This window comes from Rattus norvegicus, chromosome 8 (assembly GCF_036323735.1).
Source record: "Rattus norvegicus strain BN/NHsdMcwi chromosome 8, GRCr8, whole genome shotgun sequence".
Lineage (NCBI taxonomy): Eukaryota > Metazoa > Chordata > Mammalia > Rodentia > Muridae > Rattus > Rattus norvegicus.
In genome coordinates, this window is record NC_086026.1 from 86,900,248 (window position 1) to 86,921,827 (window position 21,580).

The window sequence follows — 21,580 nt, forward strand, 5'->3', positions numbered from 1 at the left end:
CAAAGGGATTCCATTGATATGGTTACTTGATGCTGTATACCTGACATATCTGATGTCCTATGTCTGGGACAATCATAGCATCTACCCCTTTCTGCTCATGAAGGGGTGAATTAGAATCATACGTTATAAATCGATGTAAAGCTGAGTTCCATTTAAGATGTGTACCTGCCTCCACTGAAAAACTAGCAGGCACAGCTAGAAAGATACTTACATATTTGGTTTCTCGACCGGCTGCTCTTGGATGAGTTGTAGGAGTCTGCATGAAAATAAAGAAAAATATGCATCTCAATAATTAGCGAACAGTGAAAGGTTCCGATTGTAAGGCAGCAGGCATCTTTTTCTCTATTGAGACTTTCCAACCATGAAGCCCACTGATACAGACAAAATCCCATTTATCTTTAAAAATTGCTCTATTAAATTGTCCCCTTTTGTTAGTCTCTTCCCAGCTGCTATTTGCTCATACTCTGGCAATTTCCCATTATTTATTGATAATGCCACCCGTGAGTGCCACCGTGCCTAATTACAGTTCATCTATCATTTTTGGCTGTCCCAAACTTCACTAGAAGTTCCTGTTCTGTCAGTTCTTTGACCTCTTATGTCGAAAGACATTCAGCCCATCTCAGTCCTTTACTCTGAAGACCAAACTCAACTTTACCTCCATGAATAATACGGAAGCTCTCTAAAATTTCAACTTTAAATTTCCCGCCTTCAAACTTCATTCTTCATGGCTCTAATACTTCTGCTATCGGTTATATTACAGTGGGATTTCTAAATTATGTACCCTCATTAACTTTATTCCGGTTCTAGAACCTTAGTTTACTATTAAGAAGAGATAGTTAATGTTCAATTAATTAATAATTAACATGAACTAATATTATCAAACCTCATGTTTAGTATTTTCATTTATTCTACCTTCCTCTCTTTATGTGACAAATCCACTTGTAAAACAAGAACAAAAATCCTACATGTGCTCTCTGATCCAGTTATCTCTTCTTATATCCTCTTATCTTCTTAAATCTTCTTATACCTAAGAAGTAAAATGTTTCTGTGGAACTCTTAACCACATCTTGGTTTCATATTAAATAACTGGCCATCATCTTCACCTGTGGCACAATCCATATGACTTGATAACTCCCCAATATTTTTTCCCTTAGGACTACTTTCTGAGATTACAGAAACAGATTTGAGCCCCAAGAATGGCCCAAAAGACTATACTTTCTCTTCATGATGGTTAGTCTTCATTGTTAACTTGTCAGATTCTAGAATCAAATCACTAAATATTCTAAGTGGTACCATGTTTGGGACATTCATGGCATAGTAATGAGGCTGTCAGGGCTCAAAGCAGAGTAGAGAGTGCCAGAGGACAAATCATGTTCAGAAACCTAAAAATAAAGCATCTGACGAGGACTTTGACAAATATTCTTGAGGAAAATATGTAGGTTTTAAACAAGAATTATAGAGGTATACTTGAACAGAATCTCTGTGTGGTGTATTAAGAACAGAGCAGAGAGGTGTTCACATAATAATGATGCTTCTGTACTGGTCAGCAAAATAGGATGACTGTTTAGAAGGACAGAAACCATGTAATAATCACATTCTACAGATATTTTAAAATTCTAGTGAAAAAAGAGGGGTTGATGGGACCAATAAAGGGAAAAACTCAAGCAAATGACAGAATGCTAAAATCAAATATAAAGAGGTGGTGGGTGTGATCACTTGAGAGAAAAAAGTCTCACCTGCATCTTCATCTGTGCTAGCTTGAAAGGTTTTTGGAGCTCTGAATGGAACAAAGACTAAAGAGCTGGGAATCTAAAACTCAAAAAAGCACTGGAGCAGAGGCATATTTAGGAAGTCGTCAACATGTATATAGTCTTCACAAGGCTGAATAAAGCATACCAAATGAATGGGCCACCTAGGGACTGATCTCCAAACGCCCCCACATTGGTCGGTTTGGTAGACAGGCTTAGACAGGTTCATTGTGTGGTGAGGTCCTGCGTTTTTTTCATCATAGTTGGGGATTTCTTGTTTAATCACACACGGTAGAAGAGATAAAAAGTTTCTCTCCAGTCTATTGCTTAATCTCATTAATTAAGAGTCTGTCCCCATGACCAAGTCACACTTTAAAAGCCCTCCATTATAATACCATCACATCAATGATTACTTCTACTTACTAATTCCCGGAGGAAGGAGTCAGACCATGACATTTTCCTTTTGAATCAAGATCTGATTGAATTTTCCTGTAGCATCTCTAGTCTTTTGTATAACCAGCACTTCATACTCATCCAGCATGAGAAGCCCCATCAGCACAACATAATCTTGTCATTCCAAGTCTCAAAAATCAAACAAGAATGTCTTCCTTGATCCCATTATTAATCAGCTTATTTAACTTCTTCAAATTAATTGCAGGTGCTATTTAATCTATAGTTTTTGGCTGTTGGCATTTATTTATTTTGCCTCTACTTTCTAACAATATTTTGTAACATCAGGGATAAAGCAAGTAAAGGAGCATACTCTGGGGGTAAACTGTGTCACCAGACTCCTTTGTATTGGCTGCAGAAAGGGAAGCAGCTTACTACATAATTACATGGCCTGATAGTTTCTACACGTTCTCTGCTGAACTCTTTCTTAGTGATGACACCCAGGGCAATACCTAGAAAAGAGCTGTAAGCAGAGGGTCAGGGGATCAGGGTGAAGTTCAGCATCTTACATGGACTTTGACTTATCTTACAGGGAAAATGTGTAAGCTTTGGACAAAAGCATAAAGGAATACCCTAACAGGATCTCTGTGTGGTATATTGAGAACAGAGCAGAGTGAGGCCCCCCCTAACAATGATGCTCCTTGCTGATCAGTGAAATATGATGATTTTTTAGTAGCACAGAAGCTGCTGTCTGGAAACTTTGCATTGGGGAAGATGGTACCTGAGAACATTTGCATTCTGACGTAGACTTTCCCTTTCCTCTGAAAATAGGGGTAGAACCTTGACAAATTGGTAAATTCTAGGGCTGGGATTTATTATTGCTGTTCTAGATACACAAACACCCACATTACCTATAGAACTTAGAAAGTGTAAGAAGATGTACAAAGACACTAGACGAAAGGTCGTAGACAGTAACAGCAGAGATACACAGTATGAAATGCACTCCTAGACACCTATAGGAAAAATTAGTAATGTCATATTCAGAGTCAATATTCGAAGTACTTACAATGCCAAATTGAAAATGGTCACCTTCTTGCAGTTACAAATGTCACGGTGACAAAACACTTTATAAGAAGGAGAATCTAGGCAGACAGAAGTCAAAGAGAAGACCTACCATTCTATTTTTAGCAAAATTATGATTTTAATTACATTACTGAGACAGAGAGAGAGAGAGAGAGAGAGAGAGAGAGAGAGAGAGAGAGAGAGATCATAGCATTCACATAAAAGTCAAAGGACAACTTTCAGAAGTCAGTTCTCTCCTTCTACCGTATGTGTTCTGCAGGTAGAACTCAGGCCACTGTACTTATGACACAATATCTTTATTCACTGAACCACATTATCAGCCCAGGAACTATGCTTAATTGAAAGAACAAAAGGAAATTGACTTTTCATAGACGAAGTTCACAAAATATACACAATTAAATTAGGTTGAATCCTTTACCAGCACAATTACAAAAAACAAAAAATACTTAAAAAACTAAATAAAGAAGAAATTAAAAAATATATACATATAGATTCAGACACCACTCCAAAATATACTAACAAATAGTGTGTGTCTATATGTTTGGCTTGATTTAACAAAAAGTATAAAGTGAAAAGTATTGTCTCATATAATATTGGAAAAGACACTTAAGGGGTTTTTTTGAGTTTTACATAAGCCCAACTGTAGTAAATAAAAACCATTGTATCTGCCATGAACACCAGAGTATTGGAGTTCTTTTTACGTGTACCTAAGCTCTGAGGAAATCTTTTGTATCTGACCAGTGATTGTCTGCTGAGATTCATGGAGCTGTGTTTCTGAAGAAGCTTCATGACCGTGCATGACCTCAGTTACCAAATACTCCCAGCAAACCTGGAATCCTTGTATTCTTGGGCACTGCAAATGGTACACAATAAGGACTGAACACTGTGAGGGTCATGCATTCCCTTCAGTGAGTACATAGATCAGACCAGAAACTGGTGTGAGGAACAACTTACTCTCAAATTAGTATTTTTATAACAATCAATAAATACACTTCTGCAAAGCTGCTTTGAGTTCAGTCCTCTTAGGCTGTTCCTCCACCCTGTTGCTGACATCATTTATTGTCTCTCTTAGGTAGTCCAGAGTGAAACAGTTGATCAACATTTGGTGCCTACCATGGTGTTCAAATCCACAACCCTGCAACTAAGATTCTCATGCTGAACAGACTAAGTTAGCAGGGCAGCTTTCCAGAAGTTATTGACTGTTACACTAAATTTAATTTTATAAGTCATTCCTCATACTAGAATCTCTGATATGATGTATGTGCTGCTTGAGGGATCGAGGGACCGTGTTACCCACACACTTCTGAGTCCTTACTGTGGAGTTTTCAGTGTGAGATCAGCATTATAGATGCTGGTGAAACGGTTGAGACCATGGATGGGTGACACTAGACTCAACTGTGATGACGATAGTGCAGATGCTTGCCAAAACGGTATCAAGAACTGGCCAGATGACTGGACTTCTTAATGCTGTAGTTATGGGGATCATTGTGGTAGCTGCTGTTTGCTGTTATAGCTGAACTGATACTTCATAAAGGAATTCAAACTGCTGATTTTATTAAGACCTGTCATAAGCATCCTGTAGAACTTTGGGCCCCACAGAATGAAATAGATGGTGAGGTAGTTGATGAAATAGCTGGTCTGAGATAAGCTGTAATGCTAATTAGAAATCAGTTGAGTATATTAGAAAAAAACAAATGAGATTTAAATGTGGTTGGAATTTCCCTCTTACTGTATTAAACCTTTAAAGTTTAATGGAAGCAAGTGTGATTGAGAAAAGGTTAAGATGCGTTTAATAAATCAGTTTCATTCTTCCCAAATGATTCACGATTTACATCAAGAACTTTAGGATACTTTCTCAAAAATATTGTTTGATATGACTCGAATGGATGCTGTGGAGAGCCTTGCAGACACTTTAGCTTCATTTAATCCTATGCATCATTTTAATAGATTTCTTATTCCAGCAATTGTTACAGTTGTTTTTGCCATAATAACTTTACTAGCTTGGAAATGTATTCTGGCTTATTTATGCAAGACTGTGCAACAGCATGCTAGGCTTATTTACTTTGAGGATGTATAACCTTCAGCACAAATATAATCCTCAACATAATTAAATATAGCTTAAACAAAAGGAGAACACGTAGTGTGGAAATTAGTAAACCTTGTATCTGGCATGAACACCGAGTGCTGGGATTGTTTTCAGGTGCACCCAAGCCCTAGAGAAATCTTTTGTATCCAATCAATGATTGCTTTCTAAGATTCATAGAGCTGTGTTTCTGAAGGAGCTTTGTGGGTTTTGCATGACTTCAGTCCCAAGACTTCCTGGCAAACTTGAAATTCTTGTATTACCGAGCACTGCAAATAGTATACAATGAAGACTGAGAATCACGTGAATCATGTGTAACTATAGTCAGCACATAAATCAGATCAGGGACTAGTATGAGAAATAACTTACTCTAAAATTAGCTTTTGTATATCAATAAGTAATGCTTCTATAAATCTGCTCAGGTTCATTCCTCTGACGCTCTTCCACCCTCGAGTGTCTGTTTTTCATCGATCATCCAGTGTGAAATGCTTTACCAACACTCAGCAATCACTCTTTGTAATGTGTGTGCAACCACAAAAACAACAAAATATAATATACAATTTTCTAGTTATTTTTTCAGTTTTAAATTAGTAAAAGTCAAGTTACCAAAAGGAAAATAAAAATTAATCAAAATATCACAAAGAACAAAAATATTTGTTGAAAATATTAATAGTAACAGAAGTCAGTACAATATGACAAATGTTACAATAAGTGTAAATGGCTTAAATTTCCAAATAAACATGATCTTACATTGTATAGAAACTGATATATATATATATATATAGATATAGATATAGATATAAATGTTTTGAAAGAAAACTGGGCAAAGGGACACAAAAAGACAAAAGATAAAAGTATAGAAGACACATGTAGAAAAACACATCTTAAAATGGTAAATATAAGGTTTCTTTATCACAGAAGAAAGTCAAGTTCAAAAAGGATTATATTCTAGCAAAGTTATAAAATTTTAGATTTGAGCATGATCTTCCTATAAACATCAATAATATAGTTATAAAATGCACAAGTCAAATTTTATAATGCCTCTTGTAGACATTTTTTTCCTTCCTCCTGGTAGCAAGAAACAATTCTATTCTCTTACATTACACACTCTCACAGCTTTCATAATAGTATTCTGCTCTGATTATCCTCTTAACATAGCCTTTATACTATGTTTGACTGACTCAACCTCTACCTATCTATGATGTTTTGCTCCTTGGAATTCTATACAGTCTCACAATATATGCTATCCATGTGTCTCCTACTAGCTGCAGACTGAAGGACTCCATTCCTACAATTCTCATGCAAACACTATCTAAATTACCACACCCTCTCCATATTATCGTCCATTATTCTGCAACTATGTCACTGTGCCCTAAGCAGAAATGTATAACTCATTCATGGCTTCTCCCCTTTATTGCTCATATGTGAATTATTGTCAAGCCCCAAACACATTTGCTTCTCTATGGCTCCTTTGAATCTATCTTTCCAGCTCACCATCAGTCACTGCACTCCTGACCACCTCAGTAGCCTCTTCCCAGCAACCAGAATGATCACTTTTATTTTCTTATATTTTCCTTCACTTCCAAAGTTCATACCATAACAAATAGATTCTCCAACTAGTTTTATGCTGTTTGTCCCTGGTTCATGAAATTTCAAATACACTGCCTTTTCAACATCCTCACATAAATAAGTCATGTTGCCTCAGGAAATCCATATATTATTATGCCTTGGCCTAAAGATATTATCACTGGTCTTTCTGACTCCACATGTGGATCTCAGAGTAAGCTCTATCTCTTCTTCCACAACTGTAATAAAATCCCTAGAATTTTCACCTGGTTTTACCTTTATCTTTCTAGTTCCTCAAAGCCCAAAACCATAGAATGAACATAATAGATACTTGAAGCAAATACCACCAAAAAAGCATACAAAAAAATTGTGATATTTATCTCTAATGTTGCAACTGAAAATGAGGACTACATTCAAAATCTTCTCAGATACATAAGATCCCATTGTAAACAATTTATGCTAAAAGTGTATTCAATCAAAGAGAAAAAAACAAGGCTGTAAATGATAAAAAAACAAAATTCGTTATCCATAAAGGAAAAAAAAGTAGATTTTGAAATTGAGATGAATGGAGCTACATTAAGCATTGGAATGTATAAAATTAAGGAACTGTATCCTTTGTCCTAACAAATGAAAACAGCTACATTATGAAAAAAAACAAATATACAGCATAACTCCTCTGACAGCCTAACATCTCCAAAGTTCTGCTCGCTTAAGTCACAGATAAATAAAATCAATTCAATCGGTAAGAAGCAAAGAACTGTTCGATTAACACCCACATGAAAGCTACCAGAGTGTTTCTTTAGTCAATTTCATATCTACACTTCTAAGTATGTATAAATTACATTAAACTGAAGCTATGGTCCAAAATTAATACAAGGTAACAATTTGACATGTGAATCCACAAAATGCCAACATTCAATATTGAAAACCTGGAATATTGATTTTCAAACTGTCTTAAATTGATTCACAGCTGAAAGTAATTTTATATTGCATTTCTGTGATGACTGACCTATGAGCATACATGTAAACAGAAGCAAAATGTATAGTAAACACTATGCTTTGCAGTGTATACCCTGATTGCTAGCTCCTAAGTTGGTTTCCTAGTTTACTGCTGAACCTTGAATGACAGTTTGAAATTATCTATGCAAAAATCGAACATTACAGTAAACTGTTATAAATATATACATACTTTGATTGTTTCAGAACCCAACATTGTCTGTGAGGGCCGTGAAGGAGAATCAGAAGAATGCTGGAAGAGAAAAGGCAAAAGAAAAGGGAAGAACAAGCCTGTGAGGCGTCGTGTGACAAGACAGAGGGAAATGAAGAAAAGCAAAGCAAAGGTTTGAATAGCACATTCTACTCTACAGCATTACCATAGACAAGGAGTCCTGCAAGACCTTATCAATGGTAGCACAGAGCTCTTCAGTTTGCTGCCTGAGCTGTGCAGGGAAACACAACTAGAAGAATGGAAACCAGGAACCGGGTTAGCAATGAATTGGGGGATTGCATATCAAAGCAGGGTATGCTGAAGTCATTACCTCCACTGGTAGGTCTGACACGCTGGCCTTGGAATTGCTTTCAGTCCTGGCTGGTTCATCTAGTGCCTAGTGATAAATGAAACAGTTCTCACATGAGGTTTCTTGCTGGTTACAATGTTGTAGTGCTATCCTTACGAAGAAGCCCTGGAAATGAATCTCAGTATTTCCAAGAAAAAAACTAATGGAATCATTTATTAAGATATTCTCAAACATGAAGACACATTTCACATCTGCCCACTTTCTCCTCTGAAGTCAGAGTCCCTAACATATGATGTAGTAATGATAATGGCAGAAGGCTCTCTTTAATTTTTTAGCCCTACTTTATATTTTCTACTTTGTTTTTACTCTATCTTTTAATTGTAACTAATTAATTACAACTTGTTTCTTATGTATCTTTGAATACAGCTAAAGCTTAAGTCCATGCTAGATAATGACAACATATTCAAAACCTTGGAGTTGTTGCTATAAGTTTATATTTTTCTTTGAATATGGATGGCATTATTCTGTGTATGTAAAAGGACTCATGATTCTGTTATAATCTCATAAATATTATATTCATTTAATTTAAAAATTTTACCATTGTATTTCTCTATTTAATGTGTGCCATGATGCCTGCATGTGTGGAGGTCAGAACAATAATTCTGTCCTACCATGGGTGTTCCAATGAGAGTTGGCTCTCGCTCAAGTTAATGGTCGTTTATAGTAGTCACTTTTGCTTCCTGGACCACCTCATCAGCCCTTCCTTTAGTCTTTGGCTTTAAACTTTGACTCCCTGATACTAAGTAGCAGCCAAAGTCTCTACTCACCTATTCTATACTATGTTTCTCATAAGTGATACCCAGATTTTATGAAGCAGAACTTGGGGTTCTCCTTAGTGGAGACTTCCATCATTCCCCCATCCCCCTTGAATTCCAGTTCCTCTGTGACCTCACATATTTTTCCCTAAATATCAAGAAGGTTTTAGATTTTTGCTAAATTTTAGCTATTTCACAATGAGTAAATAATGGTCTGTCTTGAAAGAAAATAAATAAAACCAACAAGCAAACTAGGTATAATTTTCTTCTTCTAAATATTACTCCACTGTAACTTCTTCCTTCCTATTCTAGTAACTTCACACGATCCTCTTTGCTTTTGTGATGGAGAAGTCTCATGTATTTTAGACTGACCTCCAACTCGTACGTAACAAAAGAGCACATTGAACTCCCAGTCTTCCTGTTCTACCTCCCAAGTGCTAGGATTATGGACATGGGGCCCCATGATGCCTAGTTTATCTGCTGCTAGAGATTAAACCCAGGACTGCAGGACTGTGTGCACACCAGGCCAGTCCTGTATTAGCTGAGAGATATCTACAGTAAGAAGTATCTTCCTGAGTTTGTGATTTGCAAAACAATTGCCCCGATGTGGACTGTCCCTCCATTTTCAGAAGCAAAGTAAAACAAGTTAATTTAATATTTTAAGCTCACAAATTTTTTAACACTGAGATTTTGTGAATTCAAATTTTAAACCCACTTAAAAATAGAATTCTTGCTAAAGGTTACTTTTTGCCTTCCCTAAGCAAATATCATTGTCATTTACCTTTGCAAATATGTTTTCTCATCCATCCTGTCCTAGAGAATTCAATGATTTAAAAAGTCTTTGTTTTGTAACAGTGGTGGAAATTCTGTTTCTGGCTTTCTCAGCCCAGTCCTTCTCTACTTTGCCTGGTTAACAATGTTTTTGGTAAATGAGTTCAATGCTTTCAGAATTTCATCAGAACCCAAATAAATAGTAAATACAACTTGGAGATTCCTCTTCCACACATTATTGTTGTCAAATGTTTTATTAGATTGAAGTACATTGTCAGTATTTAATTTAAAATTACCTACGGAAATGGTTATTTCATAAAATTCTACCTATTTCTACATATTTTATTACTACATCGAGCATTTCATGCAATGATTTTTTTTATCATGTTCACTCTCCCCCACCTTATTCCAGATACACCCCCTCCTCTACTCAGCCTCTTTTGTGACATTTTTTTTCTCCTATCAAGGGCAATTTATGCTGTCCAAATATACTTAGTTGTACGGCCTTCCAATAAGCATGGTCATGATCAACTTCTTAGGGGCTACACTGTTAGATAAAATTGACCTTCTTTCTCCTACAACTGACAATTACCAGTAGTTCATCACCTAATAATAATAGTGTACTTCATTCTCTATGCTAGCATTTGGTCTGCTTGAGCATCTGATGGGTTTGTGCATGCTGTTTCTCCTGCTGTTCATATGAACAGCTACCCTATTATTTCCAGAAGGATATGTTCCTTGTACTCATCTGCTACCTCTGATTCTTACATTTTTCCTATCCTCTTTCCCAGAGATGTCTGAGTCTTGAAACAAGGAAGGAAGGAAGGAAGGAAGGAAGGAAGGGAGGAGGGAAGGAGGGGGAGGGAGGAAGGGAGGGGAGGGGAGGGAGGGAAGGGGAGGGGAGGAAGGAAAAAGGGGATATGTGTCCCATTTAAGGCAAGCATGATGAATTAATTCACTTATTCTCTACACCTTGGCCATCTATTGCAAATGAAAGAGATACATCAATTTGTGGATAGACTGATAAGTCATTAGGAGTTAATTTAATACTATGTCCATTTAGCAGAATAATAGTAGTGAGTTATATTCTATGGTGTGTGACTTGTCTAACCTAAAGTTCTCATCCCAGTAATAATGTCAGTTATATTTGTCATTTTATGGAGCAGGTCTTAAATCCAATGTAGTTGATTACTCTTGTGACATTTGTGCTACTATTGCAGCAGTGGGCGTGTCTTATCAAGCATAATCATTATTGTATCTCACAAGATCCACAGCTGCATAAGACTGATGACTACTTCCCACTTCTATTGGCATGCATGTTCCAGTGGCAACTTCCAGCACTATGAAAACTATCCAATAGGAATGAAGCTTCTAGGTCAATAACAGCTCAATTGCTTTCTGTCCTATGACTCAGGTGTGTGATGTCTTCAGTATCAGGATTATACCTTCAAGTTCTAGAAAGCCAACAAAAGCGTTGGCATATACCTATAATAGTTTGGGGTCTTTGGAACCTTAGCGACCAACAATTTATTGACTTTTTGTCAGTCTGTGGTGTCTAGTAGTATTGTTGCCCTGCCTAAAGGGAGATCTCATTTTAAGTCTTTTAGTGTAGGAATACAGAAGCTTCTACAGTAATGGGTTTCCATATGACTTTTTCAAAAGCCTTTAGTGTATTTCGGTTTCCCAATATTCTCTCCTCTACTATGGCCTTGCCCCTTCCTTATCCTTTCCTAATCCAGAATCACTTTTAACCCTTTACTCCCATTTATCTTTTAAATTTTTGATCACTGACTCTAATGCTTCTGCTACAGGGAAGTTTCCAAGATACCAAGTCCTAATTCACTTTCAAAGTTTGACAATTCATCATCATTAAAGTCATTCAAAAATATGTGGAATGTGTTTGAAGGCAATTTATAAAAGGTTATGAAATATGATTAGCAAAGTAATTAGAACAAATGTCTTATCCCTTAAGGCAATAGCTTTCAGCAGAAAAAAAAATGATCACTTGCATATATGTGTCCTGGTATGTTTGTACACAGACAAATAAGACAGCTCTCGACTGGGATGGATTGTGCAGACTGACAAACCACCTGGTCTTCTCATCTGCATCCACTTCCTAGTCCTTACATCTTCACCGTTATTCTCATGCTATCGAACCCTGACTACAAAGTGTCTCATCAGCCGTGGATCCCTAGAAATCATTGCTCATCAGAATCAGTTTCTGTCTATTTTAACAGATTTAAAACTACTAGTCTTCACTAGTAGGCACTGTGTCTGGAAGGTATAAGATATGAACATGGAATATATTCCTAAGAGTTCAGACAAAGGACCATGAAAGATGAATTTCATCATTTATTTTAAGAGTTTCTTTTAATTTTTGAAATTCTAGTATAACTACATTTCCTCCTTTTTCCTTCCTCTAAGTCCTCCTAATACCCATTATTGTTTTCATTCAAATCCATGCCTCTTTTTTCATTATTATTATTATTATATGCATGTATCTATATGCATATATACTCCTAAATATAGCCTGATCAGTCCTATGTTACTTGTCTGTGTTTTCTGAAATGACAATTTGATACTGGATATGCAATTGGTATGTTCTTCCCTAGGAAAAACTGTTTCTTTGACTCTCAACATTCCTTATTTAGGAAAATATGGTCTGAAAACTTTTGTTTTCAAATTTCGCTTCTCTGTATCAGAAAACAAAATTGGGAAAAATAATAACAACAATAGAGAACTTTATGGTAATTATGTTTTTCCTTTATGTTCTAAAATTATGGTTAATCATAAAAATTGGAGCAAGGAAACAAAAAATTTCATAAAAACTAACTCAGAAAGTTTAATTTTCCCCCAATACAGTGTTTTTCCTCTGCTATTTAACCTGTAGGCAAGGAAGAGTACACAATGTGTGCACTTCAAGATATAACCACAGCACTTTACATATAATGTGTTTGGTCACAGGTAACCAAGGGATGAAGCCATAAAATAAAATGAAGAGTTATACTAAAGAACAATAACAAACTGTAACAGGAACCTTTGCACTGTCGAGATGATGAAAGGTCACCTGACTCCACAGAGACTTGTGACAACTATTGCAGTCCCTCTGGAACTGAAAGCTGCTTGTAATGTGAAAGCGGGAGCATCACCTGATCTTTTGAGAAAGCTTGTGTGGTTATTGAGCCACATTTACACAAATACATAGGAGAGGCCAGTTAGAGTGAGATACTGGAGGGTCTCCCAATTTACCAGATGCTGAGTCATGTATAATATTGAATCTATAATGGGTATTAGACTACTACACATAACCTTCACTGTAGTATTAGTTATGGGGAAAAGAAATTCATGAAATTAAATCCAAATTTGGCATAGAAGGCTGAATATGGCAGAAAAGCTTATAGCGTCCTTCAACATCCCAGAAAAGCATATGGCACCCCTTTGCTTCACAACAAAGCGTATGGCATCCCTTGACTCGCCAACCATGTGTGCCCATGCACTTCTTACTGATCATCTTTTCCCACAAAGACCCCCTTGTGTTCCTTGAATTTTGTATCTTTCATATTTTGTGGAATTGACTTGCTTTAGATTTCAATTTACATATGAAATTCCTCCTCATTGTGAAGATCTAAATGTCTTCTGATAACCTCACTCCAGTGCAAAATTTAGCCACTCCATGGTTAGGAATACATTTTGGAAATCTTAAAGGATATTGAAATGCTAGTTTTGGAGTTAAGTGTTTACCACTCATGCATGAGAATTATATTCATATCCCCCAGGAACTTCCATAAATTCAGAGTGAGTGCAGTGGTCCTCCTGTATTTCCATCTCTAGAGAGTGGAGACAGGGAACACTGAAAGCAAACTTGCTAGCCACACTAGCCATACTGGAGAGCTCTGAATTTGATTGAGAAACTTCTCCTCAAGAAATTAAGGTAGAAAAACAATAGAAGACAACTCCCAAAATCAACTTTGGGCTGCTCTGCTCTATACACACACACACACACACACACACACACACACACACACACACACACACACACACACACATCAAAAAAGACTATTGCATCATTAGCGTTGTTTCAATTGTATCTCTAGCCTATTGGGTCTTTGTTCCACTGTGATCAAAGGATCAATAAAGGTATTGTGAATAGATTGAAGAGTAAACAGGAAAAACAGTTAAATAGATAGATGGCATAAGTAATATTATTATATTACTTATAATAAAACTATAAAACACTCATTAAAATACTATAGCGACACGACTTGAACTGTTTTTTATTCTTTTATTTATTCTTCTCTCATATATTACATCCCCATATTTTACACATATTACAGGTTCCCCTCCTTCCCCTTCCCACAGTCTCTCCTCCTCACTGCTCCTGTTTTCCATGGATCCATCCCCCATTTCACTTCACCTCAGAAAAAAGAAGGCCTTCCATGTATGTCAACTAAATATGGCTTAACAAGCTACAATATTCTCACATCAAGCTGGACAAGGCGATCTGGCAGAAGAAAAGGGGTCCCAAAGGCAGACAAAAGAGTCAGAGACAGACCCTGCTGCCACTGTTAGGGATATCACAAGAACACTGAACTACACAACCATAACATATATGCCAGAGAACCTAGGTCAGACCCATATAGACTCCCTGATCTCTGTGACCCCACTTGAGATCCAATAAGTTGGTTTTATAATTCTGTGGGCCATGTTCTTGTCATGCCCTTGATCTCACTGGCTTTTGCAATCCTTCCTCCCTCTGCTCCACAGGACTCCTCAGGCACTGCCTAATAACTGGCTGTAGGACTCTGCTTGTGCTCTCACCATAAACTGAGTATTTTAACAAACAAGTAAGAATGTTACATATTACTATTCGACGCTTTGCCATCCAAGTCCTTAGCATGTGATCAATATTTATGAAATAAATTGTTTCAGCCCAAACCAAATGAAGTCAATACTTCAGCCTGTGGAAAATTACCACAGGCAAACATAATTCTTATGCTACATTAAATACTGAAATACAGCCAATGAATGTCAAAATGCTCTCCTAAAGCTATACGAGATGATAAAGATTAGGAAGTAAGGCTATGATTTTGGGATAGTCTAACTGACCACACTATGTTAAATAGAAGGCTATTAAGGCAAAATGTCCTTGAATTTTATTAAAATTTATTTTTTAATTGACTATGATGAGTAGTTTGTCAGATGCAACATCTTGACTCAGTCCTAATAGCCATAGAATATAGCTTTTATTCTATGATACATTTATTTAAAAACATTTAAGCCTCCACTTAAAGATGCTCTTAGAAGAGCATGTAGAATTATACAAATGCAATTTCTGTAAAGATCTACAACTATTCAAAGTATATTCCTCTCACTTGGCATGTCTATGAACTTCAAAGTCTGAGGAGCTCTGTCTTACTTGGTGTTATAGCTCTGGAGGTTGAGAGGATTCGATGCCTACTCCTCTCACACAGAAGGCTGTGTGCTATTTTTAGCTGTTGTTATTGTGTTTGTATTTTTAGTTTTTTATAAACTTGCTACCAGTTTCAAATACATCCCATCAAGGCTACCTGGCAGGAGGATTCATATCTGACTTTTCTTTCAGTAAGAGCATCTGGAGATTGGTTCTTCCCTCCAGCCAGTGATCCTTTCCTTGTAATGTACTTGCCTCTCACAGCAACACAAGGAATCAGGATGTTTGTGAGCGCTGGCTTATTCAATTTTTCTTGAAGTTAAATTGTTTCCAATTCCCTCAAATATTTTCTCAAGAGGGAAAATATTATGTCATTCTTATTTTATGAGACTATAAATACATTTTAGCAACTAACGATAAAAGTATTATAAAAAAAAGAATCCAAACTCATTACCTCCTGCTCAGTATTTCAATGAATATATCTGCTCTTACTGCTGGAAAGAACAAATCTGGGAGAGATTGGATCAAGTCTGAGCTTCAGTTTAATCACAGGTCCTAGTTGTACTGCTTTGGGGGAGTTTATGAGGCTTCTCTGAACACCAAATTATTTACAGAGTTGTCAAGACCAGAGCTCTCACAACTGCATTGTCCAGTTGCTAAATGTCACCAGGTCTAAAATAACTTCCCTCCTAGCAGAAGGCCTCCTGTAACTATTCAGTAAAAGTACAATGTGGAGCTGCTAGTATTCTCATGCTAATTATGTTCCCTAAAAACCTGTTTGCAGTGTCCAGCAAGTAAGACACTGAGAGACCCTGCCCCTAGTTTGTTTTGATTGGTAAATAAAGTTGCCCATGGCCAATGGTTGGACAGGAAGACAGAGGCAGGACTTTTAGATTTCCCAGGTAAGAGATGGAGGAAGGAACAGGAAGGGAGAGAGCCACCATGTTGGGGAAAGAAGAGAGACACCAGGCCTGATATGGGAATATAGACAAAGAATATAGCCATCACGTAGATGTCACGGACTGTGGCCCAAGAGAACTGCACATTTGGGTCTAGGGCAGCAAAGACGGAATACAGTATTAGTAAATAACCAATTCAGGAATATGGGGGAGGGGTGGGTCAGCCATGTGGAGGTTAGGAAGTGGCCCAACCATTGAGCTGCTTAAGACATATAAAAATATAAAGGGTGTGTGTGTGTGTGTGTGTGTGTGTGTGTGTGTGTGTGTGTGTCCTTTGGGAACCCAGAACACTGGGGCAGGTAGTGAGAAATGCCTTAGTGTTATTTGGTTACTGCTATTCAGTGGGAAATATTCTGTAGATCCTTCTCCAGGGTCTAGCTCATTGAATTCTGCTGATCTTTCTATCCGTCATTTTTCTCAACTCCCCAGATCCAGCCCTTGTGTTATATCAAGTGCCCTAGCCTTGTTTGATCAACACTGCCTATACAATCCCCAGTCTCTAAGCTTCTTTCAGGACTTCCATGCCTGCCTCCTACCTACACGACTTTCCCACGTTGAACCCACTTATCCATTCAGCCAGATACCGACATCCTTCTCCAGGGTTTAGCCAAGTGAATCTTCCTGATCCTTCTCTCCATGCATCCTTACCAACCCCAACTCTACTTTTAAACTCTTGTCTTGGACCCAGATGCAGACCCTGAGCATCATCCCAGTCTTCCGTATCCACCTGACTTCATTCCACCTAAGCCACATCCAAGTCATGGACCCAACGTAACCTGCACATGCTGTCTTTGCCTCCAAAATGCTTTCTATCCGTATCAGACATAGGACAAACAAAAGAAGTTCACATGTCCAAATTTCATCACGGAAAATAAAAGCAATATGAAAGATCAAGACAGTATCTTCCTTCCAACTCCACCTTGTGCCAGAGGAAATTAACTAGATAAACCCCGAGGATACAAAATGTAAAATAACAATCATAATTTTATCAAAGAATTTAAAAAATTGAAAGACACTGACAGCTCAATGAGCATGAGGAGTTTAGAAAGAGAAAACACCTGAGACGTGCACAGTGAAACACAAACCTGGGGCTAATGGAGATGATGAAAATGAAGAAAATTTAGTGTATGAAGACGGAATTCAAAAAAAGATAGAAACCCCTAAAGAATACTAAAGCTAAACTTAAGATGTAATTGAAAAATTCAAAAACCCACCTAGAACACTGAAAGTAAAGCTTTACAAGAAGGCTGAATCAAACAGAACACAGAATAATAAGGCTTGAAGACAAAGTAGAGGGTCTAGATAAAATTAGCAAAGAATATGATTAAAAACAATAAAAATAGCATACAGAAAATGTGGAGTTCCCTGAAAAAAACTAAACTTTAATTATAAGAATGAATGAAGGACCTGGGTTCGGTCCCCAGCTCCGAAAAAAAAAAAAAAAGAATGAATGAAGGAGACAGATTTCAGATAAATAGTATATCCCACATTTTCAACAAGACTTCAGAAGAAAGCATCCCCAAACTTAAAGAAAGACACAGCCATACAGATACAATATGCACACAGAACATCAAATAGACAGGACCAGAAAAGAAAATCCCCACAGCACACTACATCTAAAACACTAATGGGGCCATTCCTATTCAAACTGTGACCAAGGGCAACAAAATGGCTTGAGTCGTTGGGTGGTCTTTAGCACAGCTCTCACAGCTCAAGGGACGGTATTCTGCAGCTGGCACCTTTTCACTTGGCAACCTGCGACTTCTGGGATGAAAACTGTCCTCTTCGTAGGATAATTTCAATTAAAGTATTTTATATTCATATATGTATATGCATATGTGTGTGTGTGTGTGTGTCTGTGCGTATTATTTACAGATGGAATGTTCTTACTCATGGAAGTTTGTCTCAATTCCTTTCTACCACATGGAACATAGCTGGAAGGCATCCTGACAGCATCCTTACAGTACTGTTTTGGGAGCCATGCTGAGGCTTGCCTTGACAATAGAACTTACGTGTAGAACTCAAGTCTTACATGGTTCAGCAGTTAACCCTCTCCCAAGACACATTATATGCACAGTATGTTTTTATGCCTGGAACACTGTATAATTGGCAAACAGAATTATTTTTGGAAAATAAATTCAGGAAGTTAGAACTCATCCGTCCTTTGTAATGAGATGTTAAGCTATCAGTAAATTATGGGATCGGCTTCAGCTCTATTACCTAATTTTTTTTACCATGGCTTAGGAAAAGATAAATTTAAGGCATATTTTAATGAGTTGACTTCAGTGTGTTTTGTTTGGGCTCCCATAAGTAATCATTTCTCTCAATCATATGTGAGAATGGAATACCAATATATATGCCATCCGCTATAAACATAGTTTATATTCCCATAGCAGGATACAAGGCAGCTATTTTGAAGATCACAATGAAAAACTATTGTGTAAAAATAGTAAAGCAAAAAAAAGAAAAGAAAAAATAGTAAGGGAGAGATTTAGTTTATCCTGTTGTCAAATCGGTTTATCTTATCTGTTTAATATTTTTAAACCATGGGTTGCTAACTGCAATCTGATTAAATGTAAGTTTTTAGTGAATGTTTTTAAATTTTCTGTGGTTCTAAAAAATCTAGTTGTTAATTTAGGACATGACCTATACTACAGGGACATCAACTAATATTCTTTTTTCTTAATTAATGAAGAGATGTCCAGGACTCAAATCTGTACTAACTGGTTATACTCAAGTGCAGTCAGACATGTGTTCCTTTAGAGCACTTGTGACTACCACTTATGTGCATGTTGGTTTCAGTCTTTTAAAATATGTGTGTGTGTGTGTGTGTGTGTGTGTGTGTGTGTGTGTGTGTGTGTGTATAAAATTATATCATGTCCCATAATCTCTTTCCTCCAACCAATATATCCCATGTAACTTTTTTCTCTCATTCAAACTCATGATCTCTTGTTAAAAATATTGCTACACACACACACACACACACACACACACACACACACACTGCTCAGTTTCATACAATATTACTTGTGTGTATATGTTGTCAAAAATAACCATTTGGTGTTGTTTGTGGTTTTTTTAAGGTTGAGACCTCGTGAACTTCCTGTTGCCATGTTTGTATGCCTATGGGACCATCCTTGTTTGGATCTTGATTAATCAGCCATGTTGGTGAAATGTTACAGGTGTAACTCCTCTGACATTTCTAGCAAACATAGTCTCACAGCAAACTCTGGCTCTTATGATCCTTCTAGTCTTCTCTTCTGCAAAGATTCCCGAGCCTTACGTATAGGAGTGGTGTGACAGGTGTGTCGGTTGGAACTGGGATCCACAACTCTGGGTTTTGAAAAGCTGTGGTTTTCTGTAATGCCATGTCTGCTGCAAAGGCAATTTTCCTTGGTGAGAGGTGAGAGGTAAAAACTACACTTATTTTTGGTATAAGAATAGATATGTGGAATGCAGGTAGGAGTTATGCTGGTTCATAGGTTTTCTTTTGAGATCTATAACTTTACTATCCATGGGTAGTTGGCTAGATTTTAGTAACAAGCATGTTTCTCTTCTTCTTGAGTTGGCCTGCAATCAAATTATAGAGCTGATGATTACTACTAAGCTATACAGGCTACCTCTGTACCCTTAAAGTTACTGTGCCCTATTGGACATTGTTGTGGTCCATAGGGGTCACATCTGAATAGGACTGTTGATTGCTTCCCTTCATTGGAAGCTTTCCTGGAGCCTTATGGTATAATGAAACCTAGACCTCAGGAAGGAGGCTTCCAGATTAGATCCAGCTCGGGTTTCTGATCCCTGTCTCCAAAATGCATGGTATGCTAGTCAGTAGAGACTTTCCTTTCTTCTATGGGAGGTAAACAAAGGCAGTACCAATGGCCTATGATGTTTTGGGAGTCTCTTAGACAACCCTGACCAGCAACTCAAAACTGGGATTCTCATGTCTGGTGTTTGGATATTTGTTAGATAGTCTGTGGCTCTAAATGTATATGTGTATGTGTATATGTATATGTATATGTATATGTATATGTATATGTATATGTATATGTATATGTATATGTATATGTATATGTATATGTATATGTATATGTATGGGGTATATGTGTACACCAGCTTTTGTGTATTATCACTATTGGTACATAAATAGTTAATGGTGTGATTCCTTGTAAGTTTTCAGATGTCCTTACTGCCATTTCACCCTCCTCCTTTCTTCTTTATCTCTCTCCCTATTGTTAATTGCAGTCACCTTGTTTTTCGCATTCCCCCTTTAGATCACTTATACCTTGCTAGTTGCCTATTAGTGGCTGTTCCACTTTCATGCCTGTGAAATAGTCTCTTGTCACTCTCTGGGTTTCCACAGTTACTCCAGATTATACACTCACATCTGAAGATGTGTTGCTATGACCCTCAGATGACAGAAAGCGATTGGCCCTTGTCATTCTAGGTTTATGTTACCTCACTCACTGTAATCTGTTCATTCATTTATCTGAAAATTTCATGATTTTGTTTTTCTTCATAGCTGAGTAGTATTCCGTTATGTAAATACGCCGCATTTTCACTATCTGTTCATCAGCTGAAAGACATTTAGAGCAGCAGTGACCATGGATGAGCAGGTATCTGTGGAGTGGGATGTCGAGCCCTTTGGGCATATGCCAAGGAGTGTTACAGTTTGGTAATATGATAAATTTATTTCTAACTTTTTAAGAATTCCTTACATTGATTTTCAGAGTGGTTGAGCCAGTTAGCATTCCTCCCACCAGGCAATGGTGATGCCCTCTTTCCCATATATCCTCTTCAGAATCTGACACTGGTTGTTTTGTTTATCTTCACAGTAGGGTAAGACAAAATCTCAAACCTATTTTGATGTGTAATTCCCTAATTGCTGGGGACGATGAACATATTTTGAGATAATTTATGTGTAGCAATTTTTGTTTTGTCGCCACTTTCTTGAGTTCCTTTTTATATTCTGTCTATTAATCATCTGCCAGATGCAAAACTGGCAAAGATTCTCTCCCATTCTATGGACTTCTTCATCACTTGATACATTGTTAGGTCAGCTCTTCAGATGTCTCAATTTTATGAAGTTCCATTTCCCATTTGTTAACCTTAATACTTGGACAAATTGGGACCTATTAAGAAAGTCCTTCTGTACAACTATATCAGGTAGGCTTCAACCTATGTTTTCACCTTAAAGTTTCAGAGTTTCAAGTTTAACATTGAAGACTTTGATCCATT

General features: G+C 37.1%; 1 protein-coding gene across 22 annotated transcripts in view; it reads right to left on the bottom strand.

The window, feature by feature from the left end:
* Window positions 1-21,580, bottom strand: part of Mlip (muscular LMNA-interacting protein) — a 269,627-nt gene that overhangs the window by 84,757 nt on the left and 163,290 nt on the right. For 10 of the 22 annotated variants that reach the window (XM_039082515.2, XM_039082514.2, XM_063266135.1 and 7 more), the window contains 4 exons: window positions 8,409-8,474; window positions 8,244-8,327; window positions 8,060-8,119; window positions 212-256 (listed from right to left, as the gene is read on the bottom strand). In XM_039082515.2, coding sequence (XP_038938443.1) covers window positions 212-256; window positions 8,060-8,119; window positions 8,244-8,327; window positions 8,409-8,474 — 255 coding nt within the window. The remainder of the gene's footprint in view (window positions 1-211; window positions 257-8,059; window positions 8,120-8,243; window positions 8,328-8,408; window positions 8,475-21,580) is intronic. The other 12 variants (XM_039082518.2, XM_063266133.1, NM_001399373.1 and 9 more) reach the window with 3 other exon arrangements.